Source organism: Caretta caretta, chromosome 7 (assembly GCF_965140235.1).
Source record: "Caretta caretta isolate rCarCar2 chromosome 7, rCarCar1.hap1, whole genome shotgun sequence".
NCBI classification, from domain to species: domain Eukaryota; kingdom Metazoa; phylum Chordata; order Testudines; family Cheloniidae; genus Caretta; species Caretta caretta.
The window spans coordinates 83,692,795-83,707,205 of NC_134212.1; the positions used below are offsets into that span (position 1 = coordinate 83,692,795).

General features: G+C 46.9%; 1 protein-coding gene across 6 annotated transcripts in view; it reads right to left on the bottom strand.

Annotated features, from left to right (window-relative positions):
• CDH23 (cadherin related 23) overlaps window positions 1-14,411 on the bottom strand; it is a 520,165-nt gene that overhangs the window by 105,727 nt on the left and 400,027 nt on the right. For 5 of the 6 annotated variants that reach the window (XM_048859456.2, XM_048859457.2, XM_075130882.1 and 2 more), the window contains 4 exons: window positions 9,880-10,029; window positions 8,302-8,430; window positions 6,847-6,975; window positions 4,629-4,856 (listed from right to left, as the gene is read on the bottom strand). In XM_048859456.2, coding sequence (XP_048715413.2) covers window positions 4,629-4,856; window positions 6,847-6,975; window positions 8,302-8,430; window positions 9,880-10,029 — 636 coding nt within the window. The remainder of the gene's footprint in view (window positions 1-4,628; window positions 4,857-6,846; window positions 6,976-8,301; window positions 8,431-9,879; window positions 10,030-14,411) is intronic. The other variant, XM_075130881.1, reaches the window with a different exon arrangement.

A 14,411-nucleotide genomic window follows, 5' to 3' on the forward strand; every position in this document is an offset into this window, starting at 1 on the left:
GCAAGTAGGCTGGCAGCTCCAGGCAGCATCATCAGGGAGTCTCAGGCAGCAGGGTTCACCCCTGCAGAGCCAGTGAGCGAGCCCCTAGGTCCCCCCTTCCCATGGGCATGGGTGGTGGCTGCATACCCACTCTCCTCCTGCGAGGTGATCAGGGGTTGTATGATTGGGGGAGCCCGCAGGCTCAGAAACTCCTCCCTGTGCAGCCTCACCAGGCTCCAGAGCCAGGAGCTGGTCCTTGCACCCTGTGCCCCACACTGCTGTTATCAAACTCAAAGAAAGGGCACCAAGTTTGTCCAGGGCACCATTTTCCCCTAAGGCCAGCCCTGCATGGCCGGCAATATCTCAATGCTCCACTAAGGAAGACTTCAGCACAATGGCAACAGCAATGTGCTCTTCCTGTGACTGGCAAAGGGCACAGCCCATTTTTGTAGTAAGGGAGACTAATGAAAGCGGCAACAGCCCTTTGAGCCCTTCCCGCAACTGTTGCTGGGGCACAGAGATCCTGTACTTCTAGCAAGGGGCATTGCATTAAGATGGCACCAGCACTGTGCCCCTCCATCCGAGTGGCAATGGAGCATAGTTACGAACACCTCACTTTCCCAATGTGGAAAATGACATCAAAGAAAGAGCTTCCCATTTGTCCCCCATGTCTCCCTAACCCTCCCATGGCAGGGGCTCTGTGTTACCCCTACTCCCTTCTATGGCATGGTATCAGTTCTCCCTCCCCCTCTGTAATTCCCTCTTTCCCAGCACCACTTTCCCCTGCTATGGGTCCCTGATCTCCCCCTCCCCCTGGTCCCTGTTTTCCCCTGCCCCCACTCCAGGTCCCTGCTTCCATGTCCACCAACCCACCCACTCCCCGCCCCTTGGTTCCTGCCTCCCTCATCACCATCACTGCCCTATACCTCCATTACATTACAGGTTACTGCTTCGTTCCCCATCCACCTACTTGCCCCTCTGAGTCCCTGCTTTCCCCACACCAGGTTCCTGCTTCCACCAGCACCAACTACACTTTAACCATTGCTTGCACACATTCTACTTTCAGCACATTAGCAGCATAAGCAATGACCTGGGAAAACTGTGCAAACAAATACAGGCTGCTTCTCCACACAAATAAAAGGAGCAAGCAGATTATAGAGAACATGAACGAGGCATTAAGTTATTAATACCAGCGCTAAAGCACTAGATGTGATTTGATATCAAAGGTTGCTTTCAAGGCATTTTTAAAAAATGAAGCTGTTACTCGGCAATTTAAGAAAGTGGAAGCATGGGATAGGATAGAAGTTTGACTCACTGAATTCTGCACTCCATGATTGTAAGGAAAATCCACTCAGAAAGGGGAGCAGGAAGTTGCTTACACAGTCCACCATCCCCATGGGAACAAACAATGCACTTGCAAATAGAAAGGGGGCAAATGAGAAATAAAGAAGGGGAAAAATTGGTCACATGCAACAGCTCTTACTGTCCAGTATGCCTTGCAGCGATGTTTGCTGTCACAGTCCTTGGCCTCTACAGGTATGTCTACATTGCATTGTAAACCTGGATGGTCAGTTTCAGTCCAACCCCCCGACCATCCACATACAAATCATCTGACTCGGATCCATAAGGTTTCTTTACTTTGTTGCCTGCACACGTTTACTAGGTTCCAAGCCAAGATTCTAAACCAGATTCACTGGAGACTTGCTGCAAGTTGGCTTCTGAAATTGAAGCTACTGAAATGAAAAGTGAAAGAAGTACAGCTCCACTCATTATTTTATCTCCGACTTGACCAGGAAAGGGTGTAGGTTGGGCAGAGAATGAAAACTCGAGCAGGCAGATTCTTGGCCTCACAAGATCTTTTTATTTCTATTTTTTTACGCATTCAGAAGGTTAAATTAAGGCCACTGCTGTCCCATGCCCTAGGGTCACCAGTCAAAATCATCATCCAATGCTATACAAAGAGACGGATGGCTGCTGTGATTATTCTCCTTGGGTATGTCCTGGGAAGCCCTTACTGTGTGAAATAATTTGTTGTCTCACTTGTCCTTAGCACATCCCCATAGCAACACTGTTTCTGCCAGAACTGTTTTGGTACCTCCATGCACAGCATTCCTCATTATAAATGCTTGTACCAGTGCATTCTGGGACTCCTGAAGCATCTATCCCACAGGGCTCAACATAGTCACTGTGCTTTGGCATGCAGTGCTTTAGGCATCCTGTCCCTTCTTCACAAAGTACAAATTCAGCTGAACTTAAGCTAACGACCTTCTTTCAGACATTGCAACCATTTGATACAGCCCTCATTAGCAGCTCAGATATTTTGATAATGGGTTTGATAGATAGACTGACTTGTCAAATGCCTGGGATCGATAGCTGGTATAAATGCAAGTCACTGTGCAAGTGTTGCAAATTCACAATGTTCATGCTTGTTACAACATTTCCTCCAAAAGTAGAACAGGCTTCTGCACCTCCAAGAGCTTCACAAATACCTGAGAGAGATGGTATGAGATAGCAGGAGATGGGGCCACAGAAAGAAAAAAGCTTGTCAGTTTTTCCTCTGTGGGTTTGAAGGTGTGATCCTGAGGAATACTTGTTTACTAGAAGTGTCTGAGTGAATGATTTCAGTATAAACAGCTAAAAACCAGAGTGAGCAGCCAGAGGGAGAGATACCATGTGACAGAGCCCACTTTTAATGATCAGGTCCAGGGAAGGAAGGAAACGGAAAATATTTATAGTAAAATCATGTTTTTATTTCCGATTGACAAATATTAGTTTATCAATGTGTTTTAGTATGTCCATTTGATATTGTGGTCTAACAATCTGGGCTCATCTAATGTTTCTTCCACAAGGGGGAAGTATCAGATACATGTGCGTGCACACACGCATACAAACACACAACTGGGCATGCACCAATCAAAACTTCAGGAGCTGCAATTGGTAAAAGTGGCTTTGGGATTTAAAATTGGTCACCGGTAGTATATTTTCTTGATTCCCACAGCCTGGCAGCCTCCCTTTTGCTAGAAACAAATGGAATTAGATTTTCTTACAAGCCACCAATGAGTACTCTTATATATGTGCTCTGGGAATGGACAGGTATGAGAAAGACATGCAAACATTCTGCAACAATCTGGACACTGGAATGTAAAAATATGACTTGGCATGTAGAATAACCACAGCTAGTGTGTGTTAATCCTTTAGAGAGTGCCTACTGGGTAGAGGTTATGATAGCTTGGGAAACTTAATGTATATTCATTTGCATCAGGATGATTATTATTCTGCGTGTATTTTAACCACCATACAAGCACCTGGAGGTAGGGAAATACCCTGTACATCTAAACTGAAATAAATAAAATAACAGTTCTTAACTCTCTCCTGCTCTTGATTCTCACGTTGCTATAAAAATGGGACAGCAGCTGCAAACGGCTGTTGTTCCACTCCCACTGCCTATGGTGGTCTCCAGACTTGGTAACTTGCTTCCTACTACCAGGCAAAAATGAGACTTATGAACAAAATGGCAGCAGGATAGCTCTGCTAATAGACCATGGCTGTCAGCTGCTGGGTTACTGATTCTGAATTATGTGTTGCAGTCTGTGAGGCAGACAAACTATATGTTTTTTAAGAGTCTCCAATGCCCACGCCTGTCCCTAGTGGTTCTGCACAGTGGAGACAAGCAAGACAAAAAGCTGTAGGTAGATCGAGCCCTGGATGTCTGACAGAACACAAACAGTGCTTGTGGAGCAGGATGACCCCTGTAGCGGCTGGCAAGTCGGGGACTTTGCTTGTGTTTTTAGGACTTACAAGGATGAGGTAAACTATTCAAGGCTTATTCTGGAACCATGCCAGAACAGATTTATAAAAGGTAAAAAGCAGCGACACCAGGGCATGCTGGGAGACTGAATAATGATGTTGCAGCTGTGTGCTGACAGTAGTCTTAGATTCGGTTTTGAAAGCTCCAAATGAGGAGTAACTTGCATGAGGACCCTGAACACACACACAGAACTGCTGCTCTCCCCGAGATGAGATGAGCTGAAACTCCCCACTGCAAATACAGTGCAGAAAGCATTTACCTTTGTCAAGAGGTTCATCATTGTGCTTCTCCAGAAAGGACACCTAGAGGGCTTTTGGGGTCTCTGAGTCAGACGGCTCACTTGGCAGATCCTGAGCTTGAATAGTAACGTCAACTCACACCCCCCCACACTCCACCCCTTCTCTAATAGTCACACATACAGGAAACAAAAGGTTGTTGTGACTCAGGCCTGCGTAGGAGGGAGACCTCATTTTGCTCCTGGCCTGAGTTCTAATATGCATATCATTACTGGTGAAGTGAATCTTTACTGAACGCTTTAACTCCCTGTACATTGACTGGGTAAATCACGGAAATGAAAATAACCACCATGAAGTGGGTGCGCTGTGGGCTATTAGGGATAGCCAGCTATTAGGTATGGAGGGACTATTTACACTTAAACTTGGATTTACCCACACTGAGCAATATCCACAAAATAAGCTCCTGTTTTCAGACCTGAATACAGATATGCACTCTCTTACCCAGACAGCTTCTCAGGGGTAACCTCGTGAACAAACAGCACTTCCCAATCAATTCCAAGCGCATTTCCATACACGACTGTAAGAGCCCCTCCACGAGCACTTACTGAAAGGGATGGGTTTCCCTCATCCTCCACAGTGACAACCAGCCGGTAGAAATTCTGCTGCTCACGGTCTGGAGGAGACGGGCGGGTGGCGATTTCCCCAGTGACTCGGTCCATACGGAAGATGAGATCGTCATTCCCCTGGGTGATGTAGTAGGAAAGAACGCTGTTAAGCCCAACGTCCCTGTCAGTTGCCCGCACCTGAGCCACAGCACTGCCTCCACCAACATTCTGGAGATCCATGGGGGGAAAGAGAACGGAAAGAAAGAAAAGTCAGCTTCTGGCACAGACGCATCTGAACAAAAAGGTTCACAGCGAAACAGCTCTCAGCAGTGCTCTCCAACACAGTGAATGGGGGAAGGCTCCTCCAGCATTTTCATTATAAATCTCCAGGTACCTCAGCTGCACAGCTCTACGCTAGGTGAAAACTTGACCAACAGAGAGTCAGCTTGAGGGAAATTGGACAATGCTCTTAGAATTTTTCCATGGCACCTACCAGGCCTGGAGATCAAAGCTCTCTGGGGAAGATAGAGCATGAGCAGGTGAAGTACAGTCCTCCCAACACCACTCTGCTTATGTGCTTCAACCTCAACTTGCAAGGATTATCTCTAGGGCTGAAAGATTAGTTCAATTACCAGATCAATCCAGGCCTGCTGCTGAGACATGCCAGCAAAGGTGATAATTACTTTACCACCACTCATGATTGTGGTTTTCCCAGTGTAGACACCGTTATTTTAGGAAGTGAGACCAAGACTACCAGCTCATTTCTCACAGGCCTGAAGAGCTGTCAGATGGAAATAACATTTTGCCACTATCTGTTCAGGTGAGAGTTAAACCGCTGAGCTGGCAGGGAAAGCTTCGTACCTTGTTACAAATCTTCACCTTTGTACGATTCTAACTAAAAAGTAACTTTTAAAATGAAATTTCACACGGTGTCATTTCATAACTTGTGCCACTTACAAAACAAACCAGCCTGTAAGGACAGTGCATAGAGGACTGCCTAGGCGCGTCCCACCAATCACACAGAATGGCTTCAGCTGGCTGGAATAGTGCTGAATGCATTTTGTTCTGGCCCACACTTGCACTGAAGCCATATGCAGCTGAACAGATGTTGAGCCTATGGTCAGCAATGGGTAACTCTTCTAGTGTAGCTCAAGCCAAACAAAAGGCAAAGCCAAGCAGCTGATTTCCCAGGGCCAGTGGTACAAATGATTCAGATACAAATTAAATAGAGAAGAGTGTTTGGATAAGCTATTATGTTTAATTCAAAGCTATCAATCATATACACCATGCAGATATAACAAGGTGTCACAGGCTACACACACATTATTTGTATTTTATTTTTCATAATCACATTGAGAGATCCCAGTTCAGGAAATAAAAGTTTCCTTGTTCCTGCTTGGTTGTGTTTTACTGCTTAATTACCAAACTTTCAGAGACTGTTTCCCAATAGCAATTCATATTCTGAGGAGGCAATTCTCTTTAATTACATGTGATTTTCTGGAAGTTTCATCAGCCCGTTAGGTCATTCACTTTTTCCTGGCAGTTGTATGATGCTATTTAATGAGCAGAACAATGGGTTCAAAACATCCTCCAAACAATTTTGTTCCAAATGAAGTTATCCACGTCTCTTGTTCAGAGGAATCAGGAATTGGCATGCTGTTTTCTGGAGGAAATTGTTTGAAAACATGGTCCCTCTTGGCAGATCAGCACGGATCTCAGCATACACCAGGACGAGAGTCTGAGAGTCCGATTCCAGGCTATGGCCAAGCTCAGAGTTACATCTGAGAAGAGTGAAGAAGGCTGTGGGCCACCTTTTTGCCTCCTGGATTTGGCTAGGGACTGGACAAGTCCCTGTGGTAAGTTAGAGCCACCCCAAAGACTGCTCTGTAATTTATGCTGCCCCCAATGGCTCCCTGTGGAGCTGTCCATTAGCCCAGAACAAGAAGAATGCATTGTGCTGGGACCATGTCTCCTCTGATAAGTACCTATGCTGAGGATTGCAAGAGAGGTAGCGGAGCCATACAGCTGGCCCTATACCACTGAGGAATCCTACTGATATGGACAATATTCCCCAGTGAGAAGATCCACTGGCTTTACAGCCCCTACGCTGGATTCCCAGGAAATCAGCATACAGCGCTGCAGCGGGTCCTATGTGCACGCATGTTTCATTTTGGGGGAAAATTGAGACTCTGTTATATAAGGCAGCAGAACTACTTACCTCATTAACACTAACATTGTATCCAAAGGGATTCCCAATGATTGGTGGGTTATCGTTGACATCCAGGATATTAACTCTTAGAGCGTGTTCTTTTCTCCGAGGCGGGACTCCGCTGTCAGATGCCTGGATCTGCAGTGAAGCATAATGGTTACATCTGGGCAGAAGCTTTTTTTTTTTGGTCAAATCTCGTTGAAAAAAAAAAAAAGACACCTATAGTGCCACAAAGCCAAAAAATATTCCATAAATAGAAAAGGAGTACCTGTGGCACCTTAGAGACTAACCAATTTATTTGAGCATAAGCTTTCGTGAGCTACAGCTCACTTCATCAGATGCATACTGTGGAAAGTATAGAAGATCTTTTTATACACACAAAGCATGAAGTGAGCTGTAGCTCATGAAAGCTTATGCTCAAATAAATTGGTTAGTCTCTAAGTTACCACAAGTACTCCTTTTCTTTTAGCGAATACAGACTAACACGGCTGTTATTCCATAAATAGGCACTGCCCAATAGGTCAGATCCAAAATTTAAGTTTTGCATTAAAAGAAAAAGCTTTAACAAAATCTAAGAGCAATAAAAACAGTGTAACCAATGAAAAAGAAACTGAATTTTTAAAATTATACGATTTTTAAGAACTCTTCTTCCATTCCACCAACAAACAAACCAACAAACCTTTACGGCTGTCTCTGTTCAGCATAAAAAACCCACTATTTTTTTCCTTTGATTCCCCTTTTACATGATGATGCTCCTTAAAATACTTTGAGAACCACCTTGAAAGGCTATCAAATGTGTCTATATATTTTTGTTTCTAATGTACAGCCCTCTCTAGCTAGGTCCGAGCAGAGGTACCATGGCTATCACCTGGGGAGAGGATGAGAAAACAAACACATGACAGATGTCATTTCTTAATGCACTGGAAGGCACTCAGGTATTGTGATGATACGGGCATTATAAGAACCCATACAAATGAGAATAGAATGTTAAAATTGCTGCTGCAGTACAATTTTGCACCTCTACCTGCAGCATCAGCTGTTAAAATACTGAGCTGCAAATAACTATATATTACAAACCATCCAATTTTGTGACAAATTAAAATATGTGCCATAACACCAGCTATTCAGCAATGCACAGCATTGTGTCATTACACTTACATACACACAGACACAGATGTGCAATACTTTGCATGAAATAAGCAGCACATACAGGGAAACTATAATATTTTTGGTGTGGAAAATTTCCCAATGATTAGTTCAACCAGCCACAAAAATACCTGAAGCACCACATGAATGACAGTCAGAAACTACAGTTTCAGGCAGTCAAACTTCACCCACTAAAGGCAACATTTGGAGTATCATCTAGATGGGTAATGAGTTTCTGCATCTTGACTGTTTGCCTTGCCCAGTGAATGGTGCAAATTGCAGAAAATGCAGCTAGGATGGTGGAAAACTCCAGGTTACCTTTAAGGTGTAGTGGTCCAGCAGTTCTCTATCCAATGGCCTTCCCACAAACACCTCTCCATAGGTATTGTTGGTGGTGCGGATCTCAAAGACGGTGCCTATATTTCCTGATGTCAGAGAAAAGGTCACCTGCAAGAAGGAAATAAATAATGGGAAGTGTGGGGAAGTGAGGAGCAGTGAGGTTAGGGAAGGGAGAAGAAAAGGGAGAGAGAAACAGTCATTACAAAGTGACCAGTTCTTATTAAACCTGGCTCCTTCTTGCCCTTGTGCTGAAAATCCAACACAACAGTCTCTCTCAGAGTATTTCGTACATGTGCTGCTGGTTTCGGATGGAACCAGAAAAAGTTCAGAAAAATAGCTCTTAAAAACATTAACCAAACTTCTAACTCCAATCCAGGTTCCAGTTCAGATGCTGTGAGAGTTCTCAATTTGGGAAAGTTTTTATTCTATGTGAATTGATTTGCTCATCTCTATTCTGTTTGACCAGGTGTTCCAGGTTTCTGCATAATTGAGGCTGTCACTGAGGCATACAGACATAGGACCAAATTGATATTACTAGGTAATGATAATAATAAATAAATTTATTTAGTTATTAGCAGTAGCACCCAGTGTGTGCTACATGCTTTCCAAACACTAAAGAAAGATGGTCACTCCTTGGAAGACCTCAGTCTCAAGAAAGGAACTCTCTGACTTCAATAGGCTTAGAATGTGGTAAATGTGAAGTAACATCTGAATTCAGCAGAGTTATTCTGAAAATATACTGCGAAGTATTAGGGCTGATTAATTTTGAGTAAGAAACTCACTGGAATCTCACAGCATCTAATTAATTCTTCCAGCAGATTAAAGGGGAAGAGGACAGAACTTCCTGTTTTAATCTGGCTAGAAATCCCCTGCTGTCCATTGTGAAGGTAGAAAAAACAACATCTTCCCCCCCACCCCCATTTTTAGGCCCACTGTTGCACATGGCAGCTGTCACAACGTCTTGGCTCTGAAGGGAATGTTTAATATGTCCTTCCTCTGACACCATTCAGTCACCAAACCAGTCCCTACCGCTAGTATTTTTGGCACTATCCATCCCAAACAAAAGAGCAGCCCTATTGCCAAAGATTACGGTGTTCGTGTTCATAAGGAACAGAGTTCAAGACCCTGATCTTAGAGACCCAGAGCAGGGAGTAGCTGGAAAGGAGCTTGCTGAGGTTCTAGATAAATCTGGCTTGAGAAACACTAGTGGGGCCTTGTAGGATTGCCATAAGAAGGTTTTGCTCTTTGGGAATATGGGCAAGGTGTGCAGGAAGCAGACATGCTGAGGTATAAATTAGGAATTCCATCCTCCCCCTCTCTTCATGAAGCTTGTTCCACAGTTGGGCCTGAGTCAGTGTCAAAGCACATATCTGAATTCAGGAGTTCCTGTCTGTCAGTCATGTGCTCAGACCAACAGCTCACAGTGCCTCATAGCTTGAATGGACATATTCCCTCATAAATTGGAATGAGCAAAATCTGCCTCCTCCATCCCACCCGCTCACCCATCTTCCTTTTTGTAGGTCCCAGTATAGTTTGTAGCTGCAAAAGCATTGGTACCTGCCCATTGCTTCCTGCATCTGGGTCTCTGGCCAAGACTACAGCAATTCGCCTCCCAATGGCACTGTCCTCTGCTACGTTCACCGCGGAATCGGAGGTGATGTCAAACTGTGGGCTGTTGTCATTCTCATCCAGAACGGTGATGGTTACCTGTTGAAAGTGAGTGCAGAGATTAACAAGAGGCTTTATCAGGAGCATGGCTCTTGCTAATTTTCCTGAAGGCAACCGTGCTGGATGGGATAGTCTTTCAGGGGAAACTAAGATACATGTAGAGTATCTTAAAGATCATTTCAGTGTTGCCTTCCCATCCTGTTGTATTAAATCTCACCACTCAGGCCCAGGTGTGCTGACAATGTCAGAAGAACCAAAGATTTCAATGAAAGGCTTGGAAACCCAGGTCCTGCTGTGTGGCTGGGGACTTCCTTTTCACAATCTTTGGCATGCGGTTAGTGTTAAGTGCATTTGAGAGCTCCTGGAAGGGAGGGACAGGTGCACTGGTGACAGCAGGCCATATGCACGCCTTCCTCACTTGGTGCTGCTGATGGATCTCAGGCTTGACTCACTGAGGGGGCTGCTGCAGTTCAGGGACTCGCCTGAGAAGGGATGAACAACTGTGATCACGTCACTGTTATTGAGGAGTCTGGACACATGTCCACATCGCGAGGGATAAGGATGGGACCCAGGATGCTCACTTTATTTTTTGAGGCCAAGGTCTCAAGAGTTGAATGGCTGCTGCACTATCTCCTCCAAACTTAGTGAAGATGTCTAATTCAAACAGGAATTAATTGAGGGAAGTCCTATGGCCTGTGTTATACTGGAGGTCAATTTAGAGGATTACGCTGGTCCCTTCTGGCCTTATAACCTATAATGTAGGACTCTTCTGCACATGCATGTAAGGTAGACAAGGGAGGGGTGAAGGCTGGCGTGAGAGGGGAAGACAGTGTGGCACTTGAGGGGGTCCCCTCCACTCAGAGTTCTCAGTTTTAACTGGCTAATTAGAAATTGTATAGACCAGAGGTGGGCAAACTGCGGCCTGCGGGACCATCCTGAGCTCCCGGCCCGGGAGGCTAGCCCCCGGCCCTTCCCCCGCTGTCCCCCCTCCCCTGCAGCCTCACCTTGCTGTGCCGTCAGCGCTCTGGTCCGCTGCTCCTGCCAGGCAGCGCGGCGGCGTGTCTGGCTCCGGCATGGTAAGGGGGCGGGGAGTGGGGGGGTTGGGGGGTTAGATAAGGGGCAGGGGGTCCAGGGAGCAGTCAGGGGACAGGGAGCAGGAGGCGGTTGGATGGGGTGGAGGTTCTGGGTGGGGGGTGATCAGGGGATGGGGACCAGGTGGGGTTGGATAGACGTGGGAGTCCCAGGGGGCCTGTCAGGGGGCGGGGGTGTGGATAGGAGGTCTGAGTAGTTAGGGGACAGGGAACATGGGGTGTCGGTTAGGGGTGGGGGGTCCCAGGAGGGGTTGGATGGGTCAGGGATTCTGAGGGGGGCAGTCAGGGGGTGGGACGTGGGAGGGGGCGGATAGGGGCAGTGGTGAGCTGGAGCCGGTTCACACTGGTTCGTTAGACCCGGTTGTTAAATTTAAAAGCCCTTTTAGAACTGGTTGTCTTGCGAGGGGAGGAGGCAGAGCAAAGGTGAGGTGAGCTGGGGCTGGGCGCGGGGCTGGGAGCTGCCAGTGGGTGCTCTGCACCCACCAAATTTTCCCCGTGGGTGCTCCAGGCCCGGAGCACCCACGGAGTCAGTACCTAAGGCACCACTTTTGATGTGATTTGTGTGGGAAGCGGCTGCTACTCCTGCTTCCCCCCAGCTATGCTCCCCCGCCCCTAGGAGCCAGAGGGACCTGCCGGATGCTTCCTGTGAGCTGCCCCAGGTAAGCACCGCCAGGACTCCCCATCTCGACCCCCGGCAGGTCCCTCTGGCTCTTAGGAGCGGGGTGGGCACCCACTACGGTGGCCCACAAGACCCTCCTGCCCAGTCAGGGGACAGGGGAGGGGGGTGGATGGGGCAGGGGTCGGGACGTCAAGGAACATGGGGGGTTGGATGGGGCAGGAGTCCCCGGGGGGGGGTGGGGGGGTGGGCCACGACCCCCTCGTGGGGTGAGGAGGGAACTGCTTGTTAAGATTTTGGCAGCTCATCACTGGATAGGGGGCGGATAGGGGGCAGGGGCCAGGCGGTTTAGGGAGGCACAGCCTGCCCTACCCGGCCCTCCATACAATTTTGCAACCCCGATGTGGTCCTTGGGCCAAAAAGTTTGCCCACCCCTGGTACAGACCCATCCCGGCAGGGGATGCTCTGCTAGTATTGTGCAGGCCCAGGCCTTTGCTGTTAAACTCATGAGAATTCATAGGCCTTGTCTACATACAAGCTTGCACTGGCTTATTTTGATTTCATTTACATTGGGAAGGATTTGCTATAGATTAAATCGACATAAGCCATTTATAAACTGGCTTGAGTTTTCACACAGAAGTCTGCATCCATTTAACTAAACTGCTGCAACCTGGGCAAGTTTTGGGTGTGAACAAGCCCAGAGTTTCTTCCTGGGATGATGGATACATTTCTTCCCAGTTAGAGGGGATGATACTCCGGTCCACACAGGATGGATCCAAAATTCTATGGACAGATGGGTTCCATGCCTAAGCTGCAATCTGTGTACCATTCAGCTGTGCCAGGTAAATGGCAATGCAGAGAGGCAGGAGGGATGGATACAGAGAAACCAAATACACAGAGCTCCAAAAATAAAATCAGTTGTGATTCACCATTCATAATTATAGATACAGCACTAAGATGCAATAGTAGTAACAACACCAGCAAGAAAGAAGTGTTAGATACAGATGTTGCTCAGCTGTGGTCAACGACTCAAAGAGGAGACAAGCGTCTGCCTCTTCTGTGACGAGCCAGAGGAAATGCTGTCATCATGTTCAAAATTAAAAACATATTCACTATATATAATGGGAGAGAAAGAGAGGAAGAACATTTTTGTTCTCGAGGCTCTATTTATGGGTGCTAACAGTCCCCAGGTGCAGAGCTCGTCAATGTGATCACGTCCTGGAGGAAACCTGTAGAGTTTTTTTTTGAGTTTGGGTGACTGCTATTGTTGTAGCTAAAAAAGAAGGCAGGAGAGGGGAAAATGCAGTCAGCTCAAGAAGAAAATCTGCAGCTGCTGAGACAAGCTGCCACTCACAGCAGCCAAACCTTTCGTTCTGGAATGAGTGCCACTACACAAGGGAGGATATGTTTCTTGGAAGCGGGCTTACCTTCTTTCCAGACCCTGTAGTAAACTTAGTCTACCTTCCTGGTACACCTACTTGGATGGCCACAGAGGGGCCAGATGCTCAGCTGGTAGAAATCAGGAGAGTTCCTGGACTTCAATGCAGCAATGCTGATTTATGCCAGCTGAGAATCCGGCCCCAGATGTCTTTTTTTAAAATACTCTATCAAAAAACCCAGATGAAGTGAACACGAAGGCTGTGTTGCTGAGTAGTCATGAGTCAGGAGACAGCAAAGTTGAGGCTGCAAGGGTGGGGGAAGAGTAAAGAGGGCTCAAAGAGCCTCCCCCACCTCTGCACAGAGGCCAGGATTGATTATAGTCCTTGAATTCCCAAAGCACAAGGACTGGGAAACCTTACTACCAGCAGCAGCACTAGAAACCTCACAGGAGTGGAGAAAAAAGGGCCAAAGCTCTAGCTCTCCTTCACCCCAGCCTTGGTTGGTGGAGCTGGGCAAGGGCACTGGGGAGTGCATGCTGTGCCCTGCTAAAGGATAGAGTAGATGCTACCACTCTGTGTGGTGCTCAGTTCTCCTGGAGCTGCCCTCTATTCAGGACCAGACACAAGTTTTGCACAGCTACCTATGCAGTGACTATCAGAGGGGAAGGCAGGCAGGAGGAAGGAAGGAAGGTATACAGAACTAGGAACAAACACTCTTACCTTCTGTTGGAGAGAAGCAGAATGGGAAAGAAAAAGAAAAAAATACAGTTAACAGATCTTTCCCTTCTCTTTTAAAATCATGGCATAAGTTAAGTGCTTTAGAAAGGGAAGGGAAGGGGAGGTTGGTGGAACCAGGACAGTGCAGGCAGGTGCTGTGCAAACTTCCCCTCCATAGCTTTGCAAGTGCACCTTAATCCACGCCCAGAGCACCCAATTGCTATTCCAGCTTGGAGCCTCTCCTGAGCAGGGACTGCCAGGCAGATTGCGCTGTGCGAGGTTCCTTTTTCTTGAGCAGCTTTGTGATGTGGAGGCAGGACCCCCGAGGGGAAAGGCAAACACTTCTATCAAAATTCAGATGATTTTATCGGTGTGAACCCCCCCTCCCCCGCCGCCAACACTTTCTGCAAGCCAATGCACATTCCATGGGTAATTCGCTTCACCCCACCCCGGCCACCTGCTCTAAAACCTCAATCTTTGGACTACAGAATTAACCCAGAAATTACCATGAGAGTGTCAAGAGAGAAAAGAAGCTGGCACCCTGACTGCTGGAGGCCAGTATCAATTGCCTGAGCACACATAATTTTTAAAGGCAACAGATGTACCAAAATTCAAGCT